This window comes from Marmota flaviventris, chromosome 3, assembly GCF_047511675.1.
Source record: "Marmota flaviventris isolate mMarFla1 chromosome 3, mMarFla1.hap1, whole genome shotgun sequence".
NCBI classification, from domain to species: domain Eukaryota; kingdom Metazoa; phylum Chordata; class Mammalia; order Rodentia; family Sciuridae; genus Marmota; species Marmota flaviventris.
This window is the reverse complement of record NC_092500.1, coordinates 161,702,098-161,725,540: the sequence shown is the minus strand read 5'-3', so window position 1 is coordinate 161,725,540 and position 23,443 is coordinate 161,702,098. Positions and strand designations below refer to the sequence as shown.

Here is a 23,443-nt window from a genome sequence, read left to right as displayed (position 1 = left end):
TGTTGCCAACAAATATAGCAGCAATTACAGTCAAAAAACCAAACTGTTGAAGAAAATTAATCGTTTACTTTGAATGAATCAGACACTGCAACAGCTTCCATAATTATGTCTGACAGTACCAAATCATGTCTGAGATAAAACACTGCATGACACATAATCAAACAAATAATTTGCAAGAGTCGTGGGAGGGGAGAGAACAAATGCTCCCCAGCACTCTTGTACGTCATGGGAGCACATGACAAAAGGAGTTAAAGAGGTACAATAGGCTACTGGTACTGAGACCATTTTAGACCATCTTATCACTGGAATACTACAGAACACCATCGTCTATTTATCACATAGTAAGGATTCTATGCTGATAGGATTTGTTTGTATTTGTTCTATTTTATTATTATTTGACTAACATCCTCTGTTAGAAACAATATTTAGCCCATCTAGCCTCAATATAGAAAGCTTTTACCACATGAACAAAATCAATTTGTTCTGTTTGAAGGACAGAGTAATTTGATTAACTACAAAGTACTATAATGCAAAGTTTATTCCCATTTCATCAATCTAATATAAGCAGAAATGAAATGTAGTCAACAAGTAAAATATGCACAACAACCAGGCTTTTTTATACTAGCCTTCAAATGTGTGTACATACAGATAGATATCATACATATAATGGTATACATATAATTTCGCAGAATATCCAGAGCATTCAACATTTTTCTTCATTGTTGATTTTTATTAAGTGTTTTACCATTTGATAAACAAATTTATACCTCATTTCCAGGATACTAAGTAATTGTACATGTCTAACCCAGTAATAACAATTTAGGTACCTAGTGCACAAGATCAAAAATAAGATGTCGTTGCTGGTAGTAGCTCAAAACAAGTACTTTGGTCCAATAGATAACATTATGAAAATGTTTTCAACTTTAATTTCAACTACAGTACAGAAAATGTTTTGTTTTTTTCTAGAACATAATTCATATAATCCATATCCATAAGATATTTTTGACATTCATGATGTATTTTTCATATCCTAATTTGCATCCATATACATTCCAGATCAGACTAGGTGAAGAGTGAAAACAGACAGTAGAATATTTGCAATTTATCTGAAGAACACAAATGTGTAGGTTTTTTTTTTTACACTGAATATATAAAATTATGAATAACGCAGCATTATCTGACAAGAATTCTCACAAATAACTACTTTTAAATTTCCCAGCTTGCATTCTACCAAATTATTTTTCATATTTAGACCTCACAGCTTATCAACGCTGACAAATATGCAATGTCAAAATAAATCTTTTATAAACACATTGTATGAACACATAAATAATTCTATAAAATATTAATTTATCTTTTTGCCTCTTATTTAAAGTCTGTAATACTATATGAACTTACTTTCCCTATACTTATGGAAGCATATGACTACAGATTTTTGAAAAATTCTAAAAACCCTGAGTACATAAGGATAGTGTCCTAAGTAAACAATCTTCTCAAGCCTTCCTTAGGTGCATTAGATTAACAGATTAGGAAAGAGTGAAAAGTAGACATGCTTTTTAAGGATTTTTTTCTCTTTTTCTCATATTCCCTGACTTGAAGCATCCAGTTGAGAGGGACTGCCATTTCTGTAACAGAAGCCAATAAAGGGAAACTGTGTAAAAGAACTAAAGACATTAAAATTAGTCTTAAAATTTGTCTTAAATTTATAAATTGATAAAATCAAATAGAAATTCCAGCCATTATTATTGAAAGGAAATAAATAAAAATGACATTATGTCTGAGATGCTCCCTCAACAGTATCACTGCCATTTTAAGAAATCCTCCTTAAACATGCTAACATTTTTAGTGCCTGAAGATTTTAATATCACCTCTTTATAATTATTACATACCTTAAAATTCCAGTGAATTGGAACTCAGAATTCTACTCATTTCTTGCTCACCAAAATGACATTAGTTTTTAAAAATATATGTCTTCACCAGCTCTAACCAAGCTACAGAAAGTAGGACAGGAAGAAGTAGGTGTGTGTGTAGAGGGTAAAAATCACAACGTGGATGGGAAAAGTGAGAGAATGAGAAAACGAGCTATACTCCTCATTGCCCCCAAACAAGACTTCCATACAGACAACCTGCTGGGGCTTATGATTCACCTCACTCCCATGTCCCTTTAGTATTGATAACTTATGGTTATCACTACACAGACACATGGCAATTTGACATAACCACACAAAATATTGTTTTTATAAAATGTACTGTTGTGGTGTACATGTTTGTCCCCTCCAAAGCTCACATTGAAATTGCCATTATGGGACTGTTAAGAGGTGGGACTTTTAAGAGTTCTTAGCCTAAGAGGGTGTGCTCCACTTTCTGAATAAGGTTGATGATGTTATAGATCAGCTTGTTTCTGCCACATGCTTATGTAGCAGTAAGACCCTGGCTAGTTGTGAGCACCTTGATATGTTTCCCAGGCTCTGTAAATGTGAGCCAATACACTCCAGCTCATTGTAAATTACCCAATCTGGGGTATTCGGTTACAGCAGCACAGAATGAAGTAAGATATGTCCTGTGGCTAAGTTCTAAAACTGCCTTACTATTTCTAGTAAGTTACTATGGGCCCATCTTTTCTAGAAAAGAAAGGAAGGGAAGATATAGTTATTCTTCTTAATTAAAAAAAAAAAAAATTAGCTTAGGCAGCCATTTTACAATTGGAGTCTTCATGCTGCTCTAACAAAATCCAAACTCTGGGTAGTTTATAAGCAATAGAAATTCAGTTTTCAGTTCTGGAGGCAGGGAGGCCAACATGAAGATATCAGCCTCTTTGGTGTCTGGTGAGGCCTGCTCTGCTTCCAAGGTGGTGTCTCGTTGCCCCATCCTTGCCAGGGAAGAACATGGGGTCCTCACACAGTGGGAGAAATGGAAGAGCACAAGAGAACTAAGGCAGCCCTCAATCCTCCAGCCTTTTGTAAGGCACTATTCCACTAATGAATGAAGCCTTCATGATACAATCGCATCCCCAAAGGTCTCATCTCTTAACACTGCTACGATGGGCATTAAGCTTAAACACATGCATTTTGGGAGGAAAACAATAAAATCATAGTAGTTGGATTCCTCTTTTTAAACTCCAAAGACAAATGTAGTTGACAAAAGAGGACCAAGGATACAAATCCCCCCCCCCACTGTGGTTTAACTTCTTCTTTTTTTTTTTTTTTGCTGTCACAAACCCCACATCTCTACTACTAGCCAAACAGAACTCAATGAAGTTCCAGAATGAATGGGCACAAAATTGAAGAAATTTAATTTATCCTAAAATATTTGCAGACTAACAACAAATTCAGGAGATAAAGTATAAGAATGTTATCTTTAACAAACTATTCATGTATTTCTAGGTACCTCAAAGTTGCAAAAGCCCTGAATCAACTACAGGAAGATAGGCATATTGGGCCTAAGTGGCTAAAGGTACCAAACTAAATGAAAACATGGGTTAATCTCATTTATTTCTATAACCAGACATTATCTACCAACCAGAAAAAGGCAAGGTCATAAATTAAGGTGGGATAAGTGGCTTTCAGATCACTCCCATGTGCCACACAAATATATACAAATATTTTCTAAGTATGTTAAGGAATGAAAATACTGTGAAGTATCAATTTAATGAAAGTGCTAGCCTGAGGGAAAAAACCTAGGTTCAACTTCTTGCTATCTCAGTAGCTAAATGACCTTAAATTACTGAGCCTTTTGAAACCCTTAGTAAGGCTCATTTATTAAATGAGAAATAGTTTAGACTAATTTAGCTCTAAAATTCCATCATTTCCCATACATATACACTTGATGTAAAGTAACAGCCACACTTATTTAATTAAAAACTCTCAATTCTTTCAGTCATTCAATAAATATTTATCAAGCACCTAATCTGTGCCAGGTATGTGAAAATCTGGGAAAACATGGAAGACATAATTCCTAAATACGTCTTAATGTGAAAGTGGTTAAATAGTAAATGCTTCTAAATAGAAATCTGCATATATAATGCAAGCTTACCTATACATAATTAATAAATATTAACTTTAGTTATAGTCAGAGCTTCTGCCAGGATGATTTTCCTCCTCTATATACTCAATTGCTTTTAAAAAATTATTATGTAAACAATTACTGCTAAACTGCATTTAAAATCAAAATCAATTCCAAAAGTATAAGTTTATAAAAATAGTTTATTTTTAAAGACTCTCAATAGGACTTCAACATCTTATTTTCAGATTATACCAAAAAAGGCAATTGAGTGTTCAGTATATTTTAATTCATGATGGAATCTGTTCCATATCGAAGAATATATATATATATATATATATTGTCTATTAGGTGGGGGAAAGCATGATTCAAAGTTTTAATTAAATATTACATAATTGGATTTCACCCCAAATATTTAAGCTGAAATTTTCAAATGAATACAATTTCACAAGTTACAAATATATATCAACTTACAACTGAAACATTTAGTATTTTTACAGTGTTTTTAAAAATCTAGTTCCATAATCACTTTCTTTTCCTTAAAAAAAAAATCCTTAGCATATGAGAAGTTTACATTTCGCTGGAAATGCATACATGCACCTAATAGTAAGATCCAAAATGAGAAGAATTACTATCTCCAGGAGTGGGTGGGGGAGGTAGTGGTGGAGGAGGGGGAGGCGGGGGCAAGGAGTATGGTAAGTTAAGCATTGGATGAGGTGCCATGTTAGGTGCAGCCCAACCCATGTTTATAGATGGAGGTGGTGGAGGAAGTGGAAAGTTATGCATGTCAAACACAGGCGGAGGAAAGGGGTATTGTGGCATAATAGGATTATCTTGTCTCTGAGGTGGAAATCCCAAAGTCTCTTGAGATACCATATGTTCTGAATTATAAAACTGCTGAGCTGGAGGCCTGCTGTGGCAAGATCGAGGGTATCTACCCCTAGAAAATCCTCGTGTGAATTCCCTGTTGCGATATCCTTTTGAATGTTCTGAAGAAGGGCTATAAGCATTCCAATTCTGATGAACTTCAGCAAAATCTTCACCTTTGAGTGGGGAAAAAAAATATATACATAAAACCAAAATTAAAATACCAAAAAGCACTGTTCGAAATTTTAATAATGCCTTTTTTAAAATTACCAAAATATGGCAGTTAAAACAATGTTAAATTTGAAGTTGTCAATTTTAAATAAATTGAAAAAGTAAAACTTAAAGCCCAAGGATTGGGACAAAGCAAGACAGAAAACACTGAAGACAGTGACTCCAGCCAAACACCACAGAAACATCCACAGCACCATCCCACTTACACTCTCAAAGGTAAGCAGACAGCCCAGACTTCTACCCTTGACTACCTGTAATGAAACACCCAATCATCCTGCCAGGACAGTGTCAGGGTCAGAGTGAGCATGGCCCTAGTAACAAAACCTCCTCAGAGTGATGGTGGAGAGCACACAGAGCCAAAACTTCCACCTCCACCAGCAGCAGCACTGTGTTCTTCCCTTTGTGCAATGAGGTGGTGTAGGAGAAGACTCAGCAGAGTCAGGACATTCACTCAGCCCAGTGGGAAAAGGTTATCCTTTACTGATGTCAGTGACAACATAACTCCTACTCCTACCAGGCACTGGAGAAGATCTAGTGGGGTGTCAGAACTTCACCCCTGTCTTACAGTAATGAGGCACCCCTTTCTACTTGAGTGTCAACAAAGGCTAAGAGGAAAACCTAGGCTCTGCTCTACTTCCTTTCCCTACTAGAACAGTATCTGAAAAACAGACAAATGTGAGCTAAATCATACGATTTACATAAGATCCAAGTCTCATAAATACCCAATATACCCAAGCTTTAATAAAACATTATTAACTCACCAAAAAAAAAAGGAAAATTTAAAACTCAAGAAAAAAGGAAAAACCAGCCAGAGCAAAACAAAGATATTAGAATTAAGAAAGATAATGCCTTCACAGAAATGCTTCAGCAAGAAATGTTATGCACACCTTTAAAGAATGAAAATAAGAAAATCTCAGATAAAAAATAGAATAGAAATTTTAGATATGAACATTATAATAATCAAAATAAATAAAAGTGAACAACATTGAAGGAGAAGAACAATACTAGAGGATTAACACTACCCAACTTCAAGAGTTACTATGAAACTACAATAGACACAACAATGTGCTATGGAGAAAGAACAAACAGATCAACGAGACAAAAGAGAGAGCCCAGAAATAGACCTATACAAATATTTAAAGTATATAAATTTACATACTCAGCTAATATTTGACAAAAGGTACTTTAATGGCACAAAGGCGATTTTCAACAAATGGTGTTGAAACAACTAGACATCTGTGAATGAAATAGAATCTGTGAAAGAAAGAAAAGACAGAAACCTTAACCCTTCATAAGATTTAATTCAACATGTATAACAGACCTAAATGTAAAAAATCACTGATAAGCTGAATTTCATTACAATTAAATTTTTCTGCTCTCTGAAAGACAATATCAAGAAAATGATGTTAAAAAAACAACTTATAGACACAGATGATTTTAAGAAAACTATTATTAAAAATAGACAAAGAATTCTTAAAACTCAAAAATAAGAATCTGATTAAAAAATAGGCAAAAGACCTCGACACCAGACACCTAACCAAAGAAGACATATAGTTGGCAAATAAGCATATGAAAAGATGCTGTTATACATCAACAGAGAAGTGCAAATTAAAACAATGAGATACCACTACACACTTATTAGAATTGTCAAAATCCAGAGCACTGAGAACATCAAATGTTGGCAAGGTTATGGAGTAACAGGAACTCCTATTCATTGCTGACAGGAAAGCAAAATGGTACAGTCACTATGGAAGACAGTTTGTAAGTTTTTCTCATAACTAAGCTTACTTTTAACATATGGTACAGCAATCTTGTTTCTTGGTATTTACTCAAATTAGTTGAAAACATATCCATCCACACACAAACAACAAAAAAAACTTGCACATGAATGTGTCTTTATTCACAAATCAATTTTATAATGAACCTAATACTGATATGTAAAAAAAAGAAAGTCTTAAAAAATTGATGGATGAGTTCAAAAACAGAATACAGGGAACAAGGAAATATCAGAGAACTTGAAAATAGAAAAGTGGGAAATACTCAAGAAAATCAACTGGAAAAACGTATTAGGGTTGTGTTCTGAAAACTACAAAATGCTAATGAAAAGAAATCAAACACCATCTAAATAAACAAAACTGTGTACCATGTTCATGGAATGTCAGCGGAGCTTGGATGACAATTCTTTCAAAATTAATCAATATGTTTACTGCAATTGCTATCACAATTCCAGCAAGATTTTTTGTATATACAGAGAAGATTATTTTAAAATTTGTAAGGATAGGCAAATGACCTAGAATAGCTAAAAATTATTTTAAAAAAGAGAAAGAAAGTAGGAGGTGTCACTCTGCCAATTTCAAGACTTAGCATTAAGTACAATAATAAAGACTGTGGTATAGATACATAACAATGGAACAGAAAAGAGAAGCCAGAAACAGATCAACACAATATAGCCAAATAATTTCTGATGAACCTCAAAAGGAATTCACTGGAGTAATCATAGCTTTTCAACAAATAGTGAAGAAACAATTTGACATCTATAAGCAAAAGAATCAACATCAATCAAATCACTTATCCTATTCAAAATTTAACTCAAAATGGATCATGAATATAAAATGTGAAGCAGAAGACTACAAAACTTTAGAGAAAAAAAGAAAAAATCTTTACTATGATTAGGCAGGAAGTTATTAGACTTCATAAAATGAAAGCTGATAAATTTGGCTTTCATAAAACTAAAAACTTTTGTTCTGTAAAAGACCCTTTTAAGAGGATGAAATGACAAGCTACAAACTGAAAAAAATATATATAAAGTACATATTTGCCAAAGGACTCAAATACAAAAATTTATTTTTAAAAACTTAAAATAATTCAAAAGGAAAATAACAGAAATACAATTAGAAAATAGAGAAAAACATGAATTAACATTACCACCAAAGAGGGTAAATAGTTAAAAAATGACCACATGAAAAGATGGTCAATGTTATTAGCCATTAGGGAAGTGCAAATTAAAACCACAATTAAAGATCACTTACACCTAAAATTAAAAATGACAACACTAAATGTTGGTGAGAATGCAGAGAAGCTGAGTCACCAGTGTTACTACTGATGACAATATAAAATAGTACCAAACAAAAAAAAAAGGGCATGACAGTTTACAAAACTAAGCATGTAATGCAACTATCATATAACTTAGCAATTACACTTTTGTGTATATGACCCAGAAGAATGGAAATTTATTTTCACACAAAAATCTATATACAAATATTTATAGCAGCTTTGTCCAAATGAACAAAAAATGCAAACAACTCAGATATCCTCTAATAAATGAATGTTTAAACAACCTGTGGTATAGTCCCAACATGGAATAGTACTCTTCAATGAAAAGGAAAAATCTATTAAGTGTATCTATAATAATAAATATAACAACCTGGGTGGATGCCAAGAAAATTACAGTCACTGGCAAAATCAAATCCCTAATTTTAACATGCTATATAGCTCCATTTATATAACATTCTTCACATGACACTGTATTTTAGAGAAATGAATAACAGATAAGTGGTATGAGCTGAGGAAGCAAGACAGCAGGAAATGGATATGACTATAAAAAGGAAACCTAGGGAGCTTGCTGGTGATGGAAATGTATGTTGACTGCATGAATGTCAAAAATCCTGGCTGTGATATTGTACTATCAAATTTTACAAGATGTCACAACTGGAGGAAACTGGGTAAAAGGTATGCAGCATGTCTCCTATTATTTCTTATATCACAAAAAGTTTAATTTTAAAAAGCTATCACTAACTATTCCCTTGTGACTCTCACCCACCCATATCCCATGTTGCACGATTTCTCCAATAGTTCCTGGATGCCAGAAAGTAACACAGAACATAGAAATGTCTTTCAGCTTTATTACTGATAAACCTATATAGATCTAAATGAATGTAAATAAAGACTACATATTATATTCACTCACCTGGCTCATTAAATTCAGATTTGAGTTTTTTCCGGCCTTGAATCTGAGATTTTTTTCTCTGTTTGGCTTCTTTTTCTTTTTCATCATCACTGAAGTCTAAGGCCTTGCAGATGAAAGTAGATTTACATCACACAGATTTGTCAATTCATACTTAGAGACTTAGAACAAACCTGTAAGACCTATTATTTACCAACTGACCTTGACAAGTTTCTCCTTTCAGTACTTAATATTTTCCAGTAATATCTCAACTAATTAGAAATCTTAAAAAATCAAGTTTCTTTGTTTTTGACAATTGCCTAAAGACTTCATTAATACAGGCCATTAATCAAGCTGTTAAACCATCAATCAAGGTTTATTAATTCCTAGAAAGTTTTGGGTAGGTAACTTTACATCATCAGGTATAGGCACTGCCTGGCCAGAAGTCTGACCTCCAGCTTACACTTAAGATTGATCATAATGCCAGTTGCCAAAGGATGCCAAAATAATGATTGATTAGTTAAGACTAAGCAAATTTCACACACCATCAGATCCAATATAAAAATAAGACATTGCTTTGTGACTCATTTATTTAAAAACATTAATATAACCATTATATGCCAGTCTCATTCTACACTCTTAACAGGTTTCAGTAAAGCCAATAAATATAAAATAAGACAAAGTTAGGGCATAAAGAATCATAGGGACGTTATGTAGATCCACTCCCACCAGAAGCAGCAATGTGTTCTTTCCCTTCCCTGGCTTTCAAAACCAGACACAGAACTACAGGATCTAAATTCTAAGAGGAAATTATTTCAAATTACTAGCGTAAAATTCACATTTTACGGGGAATTGGAATTCACCATTATACACCTGTCAGAAAATCAAGATTTATGTCATGATATCTTTAGTTCAGATATATTGTTTTTCTACTACCACTAGAAAACATATTACCTTTCACATGTAGGCGTATGTGCACACTTAAAAGGAAGAAATATAATATATGTAAATGTCTCTGTATGGCATTTTTAGTATGCTCTTGCTGAAATAATATAATATTTTCCAGATAAAATCCTCCATGAACCACTAAGACCATATACCTACCATTATCATTTTCAAACACATCAACTAAATTTTAGTACCTTCAAATATAAGATACTTTTTTTTTATTATTATTATTACTGATCTTAATGTATTAAGATTTTTAAACTCAGGTTGAATCTGGCAACCACCAGACACCAGAAAGTACTGAGATCAGATGGAAGACGTTTATTTCTTTGAAACTATTTAGTCAAATGAGAAAACAAATAAACCAGCAATACAATGAGTAAGTATTATGGGGTTGGATAAAGAGGAAAAAAAGGAAGAAAGCCTTCTTGGTAAAAATAACCCAAGATAAACATCTCATGAGTTAGCTGTGAAAATAAGGGAAAGGAAATCTTCTGGAAGTGGGAATGATATGTGCAGAGGCACTGAAGTATATGGTGTGTAAAAAAAAGTCAAAAGGATTCTGTAAAGCAAAGTGAAAGCTTCTTATACAGCAAAATCAAAGAGACAAGGTTGGAGAAGTTAATAAGAACATTATTGTGCCATTTTAAATACCCATGCATCATCTCAAAGCAAGAGGGAAGAAATAAAGAATTTTAATTTGAAATAGTTTATTTTAGAGAGATTACGTTGGCAAAATTTTGCTGATTTACTTTTCCTTGTGTTCAAATTTGCATTCATTAAACATTTATTCAGTTATAAATTTCATATGTTTATGTTAGAAATGGATATAAAATAAGATGTATTCCTGAGTGATTTTTAGGACCTTAATGCATCTCCAACATTTTCATAGTACATTATTTCTCAAATTTTCTTTTATATGTTAAAGCTTCCTATTTTCAGGGCACATAATTTATTTTAGGCCTCACAAATTCTAATCAACCATCAATATCAGGCAATATCGACAAATATTACAAAATCCAATCCCAACACAGTTCATGATCCAGTCTGCCACCTGGAAAAAATAAACATCATGAAGCACGTGGGATTTCATTTTGTCATTAATCTTTTATGAAACCAATTTCATAAACACTTTACATTATCACAATTAGTAACTTCCATGTTTAGTCTGGAAATAATAGGCATGTATTAGAATATCTGAATTTCACAGGAGATATATTTCAAGATCTGATTCAATCTCCAAAACACTTCTGAAACAGAATTTGAGAAATAAAATGCTCTAAACCTACCAGAGAATGTTAAGTGAGTGTACAGAGCATTACATGTGTACATGTTAACTAGAAAACATAATCTCATTTCAATGTGGATAATAAGCTAAGATCCCTCCCTGGTCAAGTGACTCATACCTGTATAAAATTCTCTATGTGGGTATAAAACTACCTCAACAAAATTAGAAGTTAATACACACCATGAGCATGGCATTGCTTGAGAATATCTAAAATGATTAGCTGAATCTGCAAATATCAAAAATCAATAATACTGAAAAAAATTTTTCAGAACTAAGTACAAGAAAATCTGCTTTAACATCTCCATGGAGAGTTAAACCAAATAATTCTACTAAATAATTAATTCATTTACATATTACCCCCAAATTAATTTCACATCTCTAAACAGACTAGATTATCAACCCATCGTTCCATGCCTTGTTGGAATAGATATAAAAATATAAATCAAGGAGATCTTGTTTCAGAAAGGTAATTATGCTATAAAAAATGGGGAGGTAGGTAAGTCTCTAATGATTTTATATGAAGGGTGCATATTATGAAAAGCTTCACAATAATGTTTTCATGTTCCATTTGAAGAATTTACTAAAACAATTAAAAATTTACTAAAAATAAAAACTTTAAAAATAAGATAAAATAATGCCTTTACGAGTTACCAACGAAGTTAATACAACAGGAAACACAAGGTAAATGAGGGGATTATTTTTTAAAACTGTATTAGACTTAAGTCATGCCTACTTTATAAAACATTCAGAAAGAAGCTTAATACTTACATCTGGTGGTGGTTCCTGATCATTCTTCCATGATGCATCTGATCCCCTATCCCTGAAAAAAGAATTTTAATAAACAAATTTAAAAAGTACTTATCAAAAATATGCTGTTAACAGTGCTTACATAACATTAATAGTATGGAAAATAAAGAAGATGAGCGCAACTGGCAATTTTGCAATACATAAAAATAGCAAAAAACAAAAGACCATTTATGTGTCCTTTACCTTATTTCAGATGATATGAGAATCTCATAAGAAAACCACAAAATTTGGACCCATTTAAGTATTAGAATTAGGGAATTAAGAAGAGAAACCAAGATTGTGGTGTGCAGATAAACATGGTTTTACTTTTGTGATACCTGAAGTTTGCATAAACTCTGTTCAGGAAATGTTTGTTCAACATCAATTACAAATCAGAAGTCACTCAAGCAGCTACAGATGCAAAGATATGAAGTGTTCCCTTTTCCGGGATTTTACAGATCTGATGCTAGAGCTATTGATATAAATCCTTCTCTCCTCATTCTGACTGACTGTAAGTAGCCCAGACTTATTTCAACAATTAAGTGGCCCAGACTTATTTCAACAGGGATTCTCAAAGCACGGAAAGTGAAAGAAAGACTAATTTGGGGAGGATGAGAAGAAACACTGAAAATTCAGAAGGACAGAATAATCAGAGGTCTATGTGGAAGGAGTAAACGGAGCTGAAACTTAATTACTCCTGGTGGAAATGTTTCACATTCTATAAAACCAAGAAAAGTACATATAATGTATATGATTATAATTTCTTAAATCTCACTTTTAAATCTTACCTTTTTAATCTTATTAATTTCATGACTTCAAGCAATATAGTTATTCAAATGCACTAAAATATTATAAAGTACTGTGACTGGATGTTCTTTCTCATTGCTTTAAACTAGATAATAAGTAAGGGTCTCAGGAATTAATGCCACTAAAATCAATGCACAGATGTCAGTATGGTGGCACAAAATGAACATCAAGTTTGCTTTAAATATTTGACTTGGATCTTTGACATTATATATGATGTATTTTTTTTATCAGTTACATAAGGTACTTATTTATTCAATTGTCATTTTACAATCTGTGCATTTAACACAGCTCCAATATTCCTTTTGGAATATATGACATCTCATGACCTGAAATGGCTTAGCCTGGAGTTCAAATATGTAATTGGGAAAAATTCCCCAACTAGTACATCTACCACAGGAAATCAAAAAGCCACTAAAGGAAAAATCAGACAACATTTCTGAAAGCACTTTTAACAGACAGTATATGGAAAGCTAAAATTAAATTAGCCTTGCTAGGCTGGTAAGTTAAGTAGTGCACAGAGTTCCCATGAGAGACACCAGAGTGCACCATCAATGGGGTTTATGCAGGACGATCTAATTCCCAACTCTATAGTTTATTCCTATTTAATAAACATTTTCAGAAAACATTCCAACTACCTGTGTTAAGCTAAAATATTTATTGTTAAAGGCTAAGAATATCGTATAAACACAGCAGCATCTTGATATCTGTAGCAGATGGAAATGTTAATTATTTAAAGCATTATTTTAAAACATATTAAAACCTTTATGACTTAATGTCTATTTAATTCATCTTTCCTGCTAGCAGTTATTTAGGGAAATTAACCTTACACAATCTGAAGAGATTGAACAAAATTATCTTTCAGATAATTATGATCTTCTTAAACATGAGTTTAATCAATTAAAGACTAAAAATTTCACCTCTGAAATAACTAAAGAAATTCAGTGACTTAATTTAACTTGGAAGTGGAATAGAGACCTTAAGCTTTGCAGCATAGACTAATACTTTGGAGGAAGACCCAAGGTTACCCACTGACGAAATTTCCTTGAAAAACTATATCTAAAAATACATAGCCTGTATTTCAAATTTCCTATAACAGGAGAGCTAAAACTTAAACAAATCTGTGTCAAAGTGCAAAGTCTTTTCGGATTTAAGACCCCCTCTGCCTCCCTCTTCTGTGGTCTTCTTCCATTCCTAATTTGACTATATTTTTGTAGTTAATTACAGCTTTCTCAAAGCACTCAACTTATTTTTATAGAAAAACCTATCCTATTTGAACTCATATACCATGTTTAGATAAAAAATTAAATTATGGGCTGGACTTGGTGGCACATGCTGTAATCATAGACACGTAGGGGAAGCTGAGGCAGGAGGATTTCAATTTGACATGGGCCTGGGCAACTTAGTGAGATCTTTTCTCAAAATAAAAATTAAAATAGGCTGGGCACAGTGGGAGCCCCCTGAAGTTCAATCCTTAGTACCACCCCCCTTCCAAAAAAAAGAGAAAGTAAAAGAAGAGATTAAATTATATAATTATCATAGTATGTTCTACTGATTTAAATCAGCTGTACAGCTAACACTTGCCAACACAATACTTGAAAAATAGACAATAAACCAGAAAGAGTACAATTAGGCAGAAATTTTGTGACTCACATACTACAGGGATCATTCTGCATATATAGAGACAAAATGGAGGGCACTAATTTGTCGGAGAGGTCAACCTTTTTATGACAGCTTTACATTCAACTTCTCAGTGACATATTTTAATTGTCTCTCTCCATAAATTTACAAATTATAAGCAATCTAAAATTTAGTCACTTTTTTTCTTGGTGAATATTTTAGTTTTATTAAATAGTTAACTCTATGAATGTAAACCAAACAGAATTTTATTTAAAATCTAAAGGAACATTTTAAAATCAAAATACCAATGTTGAAGTAGTTACATACAGAACATAATGAAAAAAACAATGAACTAGAATTCATAAAATTTACAAGATACAAATGTTCTCCCAGTGCATAAAATTTACACGATACAAATGTTCTCCCAGTGGGCTATCATTACATCTGGAACAAAAGATGCAAATGATTTCTACCTATAAAATGTGATAACAAATCATAGAATTATTCTTAAATGTTAGATAAATAAAGAACTAATATGTCAATAAAGTACTTACTGTTTTAGTTTTTCTGTGAATATATATTGGGTGAAGTCTTTCATTGATGGAGCAAAATACATAGTCTCCCTTATTTTAATACCTTTACTTTCAATGTGATCTGAAGAATTAAACCGTAACACATAAAACGGATGTGCAACAGGTCCAAATATTTCAAATATCTACAAAATAGAAGAAGCATAAAGGTCCGTTTTAACATGGAAAATGATCTGAAATTTTAGCAATATTTCTTTTGAAAAACGCCACTTGTAGCTGCTAAAATAAGATAATTTTGCCAATGTCAGAGCAATGAACTTATCCTTGTCCTGTTTATATACTCAGTCTTCATATTTTGATTATAAATGCAGCTTATCCCAAATTTCCTTATAAAAATTTTTTCTAAGCTTGTTTCTTAACAAATTAAAATCATTATAGTGGTTGCCTTATAGATGCAAATTATGAAATTTAAAAAGTATTGTCCATTTAAGTTGTAAGGTACAAATATTATAACTGGTAACTTTTGAATTTAAGATGCTATCTGCAGTTGTACTTTTATAACTGGGAAACTAAAGTAAGCTTCTGCAGATCAACTCTTCTGTTTCCATAGAGTGTTAAACATTTTAAAAAATTAAACCATGACTTTTTAAAAAGCAGTTATGTATATAATTTTAATGGCTATATAGCACAATTTATATTAATTTGTCTCGTTACTGTATATTCAGGCAGCTTCCAAGTTGTCCAATAGAAGACATGATGCCATGATGGACGTCTTCATATGTACATCTCTAATTTTGAAAACTTCTAAAAACTGATTTGGAAGAAGCTGAATTATCAGAACCAATTAAAGCTATTGATGTAAATTACTAAATCCTTGGACAATTTATACCAACTGGAAAGTGTCTATTTTATCAAATCTTTGATTTTGATATTAAGTGTTCTCATTTTGTGATACACAGTATAGTATTCCAGCTTTTGTTCATTTTCACTAAGGCATAAAACATCTAACACAGCAAGGTACACCATTCTGAAGGTTATTATACCCTAAAAACAAGTAGTAGCATTAAAAGCAATTAAAATGCCAATGTATTCTGAATTAACATCAATAATTTAGAACTGATAAAAAATTTTAAAAGTAAAACAAATGATCTAATAAAACAACAAAAAATCATCCTTGAGAGGTTTATATAAACACAACAGACGTCTAGCTGACACAGTGGCACATGCCTATCTATAAAAAAAATTATGTCAACAGGGTTACAGAGTCTAGTTTGAACTAAAATGTAAATGACATTCAAATTCTTACACAATGAAGTGCTTATGAGCCACAACTATAGTGGAATCATCATAAAGTTTTTAAGTGAAATAATACCACATTCAAGAGGAAACAGAAAGTTGAGCTGTGAAATAGATATGTGGCATGCACCAATATTGACCTGTACCCCTACCTCAAACAGTCACAGGAAATTTGGCCAAGTCTACTTAAGCAATTTAGCAAACAGTTATTTAAAAAAAAAGAATTTGATAATATTTTAAGTAACTGTCAACTACAAAATATAGATATATCTGATTGCTAAACTATGAGGAGAAACTTTAAACACAGCAGAGCTCAGGCCAGCCCATGTTTTCTCATACAATTCTACAATGAGTAATTTTTATCCCTCCTTGGTAACTTTGGGAACTTTGTAATTTCCAAAAAACTTAACTTGAAATAAAAGCAAAACAAATAAAAGACTGCAAGGAGAGTGTGAAAAGAAAAATTTAGGATAGTAACAATGGAGACATTTACTTTGAGGTGGTTGAGCAGCTTTATACCTTAATCAATAGTACATATTCTGTAGCAGAAGTGCTCATACAATGGATTTCTGTCACACAGAAGTTAACATATACCACTACCACAACATGGTACAGATATAACATGGAATCTGTTGGGAAAAAACTGAGGAACACAGTATTAATGAAGTGTATGCAGTCCCTCAAATTCTCATTCCACAGGATAGGCTGGGCTTAAGACATTTTGTATACAGCATGGCCAAAGTCCCAGCAAGTGTATGTGCTGGGCCTGCCTGAGCCAGCAGACTGACAGGCACAGAAAACACTCTAGTAGGGAGAATGAGCACCACCCTATTCTCCCTCTCTACAAACACACCATGTCACACACATAAAAGTCAGTCTAAGAGGGACTAGTAAGTCACAGATTCTCTAAGTAACAAGAAATACATCCAGGAATCTCCAGGACCAGGAATAGCACTGGAAGACTGTGCATGTAGAAGGCCAAGCCTTCTAAAATGCTGCTGGCCTGTTCTACTGAGCCAATTTTTTACTACACTATGAGAAGGTGAATGCAAGTGAGGAAAATTAATCTCCATACCCTTTCAGGATTGTCTTATATCAATCATTTTGTGATTTTTTTAACGCCCCATTAACAAAAATGAAAGAATATAGACAGGCAGGGTATCCCAAGTCACTGGTCAAATCAAGTGATTACTTCAATCACTGTGTGTATCCTATCACAAGTTAACATGAAGTATCCATGAGAACTGAAGGAGGCAAAAAAACAACACTGCATCCATATAACATGGAGACCTTCAGGAACCCATCATATCCTACCTACAAAGACTGTCAATATAAACTGATCTTTAAAAAAAAAAAAAAAATCAGTAAAAGTTCCTTAGCCAATGATATTTGAGAGGGAAATAGATCCCAATACTTACCAAAGAGAATCAATCATTACGGGAATCAAAGGGCAAATCTAGAAATAGTAATCTGAGATTATCCTCCTGACATTAGTGGGGATGGCAGTGGGAGGTGGGAAGGAAATGAAACTGAGTTCTAAGGCCAATTTTGCTCAATTTTATCAAGTTTTCTCTCAGTTTTAAAATGTACTGAAGGAAAAAATATCCTTGCTTCTGAACTGCAGTGCAATGGATGGATTAATTCTGATAATTCCATGTGATTTTTTTGGTAAATACCCAAAAGGTCTGGTTAAGAAATATTTCAATGATCAGGGAACTTGATAATTATCAAAATACAAAATTCTTTCTGGGAACAAAAAAGATCCCAGACAAGCTAAATGCAAAAAATAAATATTTATGATGTGGGTGTCAGTGAATTTTAAAAAGATAAAGAAGCTGGGTATAGTGGCACATGCCTGTAATCCTAGGGACTTGGGAGGATGAGTCAGGAGAATCTCAGATTTAAGGCGAGTCTGGGCAAGTTAGTGAGACCCTGTCTCAAAATAAAAAAATAAGGAGGGCTGGGGATGTGTTCAGTGATAGAGCACCTGCCTAGTATGCACAAGGTTATGGGCTCAATCTCCAATACAGGATGGGGGTGGGCTACAAAGAACATAAAATATCACTGTGGCTGATTATTTTTGTTGTTAAGGAAGAGCAGAGGACAAAGAAAGCATGAGCAATGGCTCATGTTATGCATCTAGATAAGATAGCTAACAAGCTTAAAGCACATCCATTTCATATCTTGGTCACTGGTTTGTTTTATATTCTAACCCTTCCTATCACCACCACTACTTTGGGGAATCATTTCAAGGTGCTCAGATTTCTAATGAATATTTTTTAATGATTTGTCATTTCTCAAATTTACAAAGCTTCCTGGGTATATTTAAAGATAAACTGAATTTTTGCTTGAAGCCTTATGCCATCTAAGTAAAGTTAGTGACCTATTATATTTTTATACTGCTCCTTTCAAAGACAAATGACACAAGCTGATTATTATTAATCACACTTAAAGGTCTGAAAATTCAAATATATCCGGGATATAAAATGTCGGTTTAGAGGGTTTAATTAGCAAAGTGTTTGGGTATTTTGAAATTAAAATTAGCTAGTAAGAGAGAAAGGCAACCATCATGAATATCATAATAAAAGAAATTAAGAAGTGCTCAGCTTCAATAATGTCCTATTCAGAAAATTAAGAACTATGTTTCCCTTGCCTCTTCTCCCCTCTTTTTACGGCTCTTCTTTCCCTTTTTCCTCCTCTCTAGAGCAGAAAGAAAACTTTGATTTTTGCCAGGGAAGAAAATAGGTTTCTCCTACAAAAGGGGACCAATGGGCATGAACAGCCTTTCCCATCATGATCATCTGCTCATTTCCCATTCCTTTTCTCTCTCAACCCACCCAGAGGTCAGTCTATCTCCAATCTTTTACAAAGGCATTGGCAGTTAGCAGAGTTTGTACTATATACTTCAGTACTTCTTTCAAAATTTGAAAATTCTGAGACCCACTTTCAAAAATAAAAAGCCACACTACCATCCTTTAGACACTAACAAGTCCTCTTTCCCCTCACAAACTTTCTCAAAAAATGCCAAAAATATTAGTTCCTCACTCCAATTAATTCTTCTACCAACTGCTTTGCAATTGAGTGACTCACTGCTTTGGTTAACTGGCCAGTCAACCTAAAAAATACATTTAGGTGGTGAAAGGCAGCAGGACACTGATAAAAACCTGACCACTTTCTAAGTTGTGTTAGAATGAACAACAGAAAAAGCTACTGAAAACAAAAAGGCTGTGTAAGTTAAAACTTAAAATATTTGGTTTTTCTTGATTTAAAGTAAATTAAGTATAACTCCTGGAACAAAAAAAAAGAAAAGAAAAGAAGAAGAAGCCAATTATTGCTCATTTGGGAAACCCCAATAAGTTATTTCACCAGAAAAACAGCTGGTTACTTATCCCCCTTCCTCACAAGTCAATACACATTTACTTATTAGAACATAAACTTAGAAAGAACTATTTATATTCATTGAAATATTGAGGTGAATAAAAAACTCTGTCCCTATTGTCACATAAAAAATGAACACTTGGTTAGTACTTATACTTTTCTTCCCGGTGCTGGGAACTGATCTCAGGGGTACATTCCCAGCCATTCTATAATTTTGAAACAGGATTTCAGTAAGTTAGTGAGGCTAGCAATGAACTTTGGATGCTCCTGCCTCGGCTTTCTGGACCACTGGGATTATAAGCATGTGCCACTATGCCTGATAGTACTTATATGCTTGATTTTATTAGATTTTATGTCTTATGCTTATTGTCAAAATTGCCTATGTGCTTAGTGAAGTATGTGGTTTTTCACATTAAGGATGAACATGCAGGTTGTTCTACTACTTAGATGTTAAAAGGCCTGGGCGTGATGGCACATGCCTGTAATCCTAGTGACTAGGAGGCCGAGATGGGAAGATCCCAAGTCAAGACCAGCCTCAGCAACTTAGAAAGGCCCTAAGCAACTTAGTTGGAACCTGTCTCAGAATAAAAAATAAAAAGAGCTGGGAACATACTTCATTGGTAAAATGCCCTGGGTTACATATTCAGTTCAAAAAAAAGAAAAATGTTAAAAGGGACTGAACCTTATGGTGGTATTGAAAATACACATATTCATAGTTCCCTAGAGGGTACTTACAGTGACACTTCACTGCTGTCCCTGAAATCTTTTCCACTTGAAACAGACTCTGCTCTTGGCTTCTACCTGAGAAGGCCAAAATCTAAAAACTGAGTCACAAACTCACTGGGACTCACAAACCAAAAATGATTGAGAACTAGTACCCTAAGGAAAGTCTTCCTCACTCAGCTCTGCAAACTAGGAGGGCAGGGAACTGTGTCTTATTCAGTATGTATACCTAAAGCCTAGCAAAGTACCTGGTAAGAATGCTATGTGTGTGTATTCTGTGACTCATGGAGCAAAGATAGCAGTATGAAACCAATTTACAGATTTATAAAGGACTGAAGGAAATCAAGAATATATTAAATATGAGAGCTCTAGATTGCTCATCTACTAAAATTAATAAACTCTTCTTAGCACCAATAGGGGAAGTAAAAAAAAAAAAAAAGACACACAATAATTTGTAGGATTTGAATTTTACAAACCTTTCCTGCTGCTTGTCGATCACTTTTAAAAATTACAGTCTCCTCATTAACTGGAGGTAGGTTATTCATAGACTCAATTATTACTGAAAAACATAAAAAAAATTATTTCAAGATTTAATCCAAAGATAGTGTAGAATTTTGGTGAGAATTTATGCTTTAATTACAACATAATTTAAAATAAAACTTAAGGTGGGGTAACATACACCTTAGCAACTATTTCTCTTCAGTAAACAAAATATAATCATATAACACAGGCAGCTAACCTGTGATATTTAACACAAAAACTTATAATTCCAAAAAGAAAAATATAAAATATAATAGAAAATTCGAATCACTCATTAAGAAGTCAAAAAATCCAAGAGTAAATTTTGTCAATTTTTGCCAAAAATAGTAAAATCACATGTAGTTACAGAAGAAATCAGGTTTCTCACTCTGGAATTATTTCCTACAAAGCATTGATTATTTACTGATAAATAAAAATAAAAATGTTAAATTAAGTGCTTAACAAAACATTTTCCCCTGAACAGATGAAAAAAGGGCAAAAAGTTCACAGTAATTTATATCATTACATTTAAGTTCCCTTATCAAAAAAAAGCATTATCCCATTGGCCTATTCTTACTTGTTGCTCTAATCTTAAATATTTGTCTCATGTTTATTTTTCTTTTTGTGGTTGTATGTCAGTTATTTAACATTTTTGACAGTGACACTTCTCTGCGTCTATCTAGATGGATAATATCTAATTAGCCCCTATTTTTAAAATTCAAACAGAAAAACCCAGCATGGCTTTTAGAACTACACCGTACAATGTCAAATCCTTTCTTTTCATCTAAGGTCTTACTTGAATTCATAGATTAATTTTGCCTAATGTATTAATAGTTTTCCTTTTTTTAATTTGGTCAAAATTATGTTAGATATGTTAGGCTTTCAAAACAGGTTGATATACAATAATAGCATGTGTTGATTTTGATTTATTCACTCCTTATTACCCAGTAAAGTTGAAAATTTTATTAGTATATTTCACTTGTGTTGGTCACAATACATTTACAAAGCATTATTCCATGCACATCATACAGTTGATTTTTCCTTGAGGATCAACGCTATGACCTATAATTTGTCTGCAAACATTAAAACTAATAAATGCTCAGCTGATACTATAAGAAATTAATTATCTATTTGATTTATCTATATATATTATTAAGAACCACAAGGTAAACTTAAAAACTAGTACATGTGATGGCGTGGGAACAATGAATAGAGTTTTAGTAACCCAAATTTTGATTAATAAATTGAAAACTATAAAATTAATTTTTAAAAACACTGACTGATACGGACACTGTCAGAAAGGTCAAAAGATGGAGTCCTATTTCAACCAATGACTTAAGACAACTGATCTTAAAAGAGTATAAGTGACTTGAATATTTCTGTGTTTCTTACGATTCTCTAAACTAAGAGGGTTCTTGGGCAATTTACTACCTTCTCACAATTCAAAAATTCTATGATTTCATTAGCGCTGCATTCTACTCTCAGGTGTGTCTCATCATGAAAATTAATGGTACCCACATGAACCTCAAGACTCTTACACGCCTTCCTTACATCTTTGAGCCAAACATATCTAAACTATCCCATTCTTTTCATATTTCATGTCATAAATATCCATTTTTTTTTAAAGAGAGTGAGAGTGAGTGAGTGAGAGTGAGAGAGAGAGAGAGAATTTTTTAATATTTATTTTTTGGGTTTCAGCAGACACAACATCTTTGTTTGTATATGGTGCTGAAGATCGAACCCGGGCCGCACGCATGCCAGTGCGCTACCGCTTCAGCCACATCCCCAGTCCCATAAATATCCATTTTAAATCAAAGAATTTCAAATTTACATGTTTGTGAGATAAAAATTTGAGGTACTAGAAAGAATGGCTCCCCAAAAGATATCCCCATGTTCCAATTTCTGAACTTAGAAATATGCTCCTTAAATTTAAAACAGAGACTTTGCAGATGTCATTAAATTTAAGGACCTTGCGATGGGGGTAGAATGCCAGGGATTACAAAGGTAGGCCCAATCCAAAGAGTCCTTAAAAGAAGATAACCTTCCTGGGGTGTGGTCAGAAAAAGAGGTAATGATGGAAGAAGGGTCAAAAACAGATGCTACATTAATTACTTTAAGCATGATGGAAGATAGCCCATGGGCTAAGAAATGTGGCCTGCATTAGTCCAAAAGAAACAAAGAAATGGATTCTCCCCAAGAGCCTACAGAAAGCAGCTCAGTCCTGCTGGACAATTTGATTTTTGCCCATTAAGACTCAAAGTCTCATAACAGATGTGTGGTCATGAGTGGTCTACAAGAACTGTAAGATAATAAATCTGAGCCGGGCATGGCAGCACACACTTGTAATTCCAGCTATTCTAGAGGCGAAGGCAGGAGGATAGCAAGTTTGAGACCAGCCTCAACAACTTAGCAAGACCCTACTCAAAATAAAAGAATAAAAAGAACTGAATGTAGCTCAGTGGTAGAGTCTGTGGAGCAAGCTTGGGGACCCCGAGTTCAACCCCCAGTTCT

The 23,443-nt window shown here is 33.3% G+C and overlaps 1 protein-coding gene across 1 annotated transcript in view; it reads right to left on the bottom strand.

Moving 5' to 3' along the window:
* Positions 1–596: 596 nt before the first annotated feature.
* Naf1 (nuclear assembly factor 1 ribonucleoprotein) overlaps positions 597–23,443 on the bottom strand; it is a 38,103-nt gene continuing 15,256 nt past the window's right edge. Inside the window, exons 4-8 of the mRNA XM_071610546.1 lie at positions 20,890–20,972; positions 15,041–15,201; positions 12,045–12,096; positions 9,065–9,167; positions 597–5,042 (exon numbers count right to left, since the gene is read on the bottom strand). Coding sequence (XP_071466647.1) covers positions 4,600–5,042; positions 9,065–9,167; positions 12,045–12,096; positions 15,041–15,201; positions 20,890–20,972 — 842 coding nt within the window. The 3' untranslated portion in view covers positions 597–4,599. The remainder of the gene's footprint in view (positions 5,043–9,064; positions 9,168–12,044; positions 12,097–15,040; positions 15,202–20,889; positions 20,973–23,443) is intronic.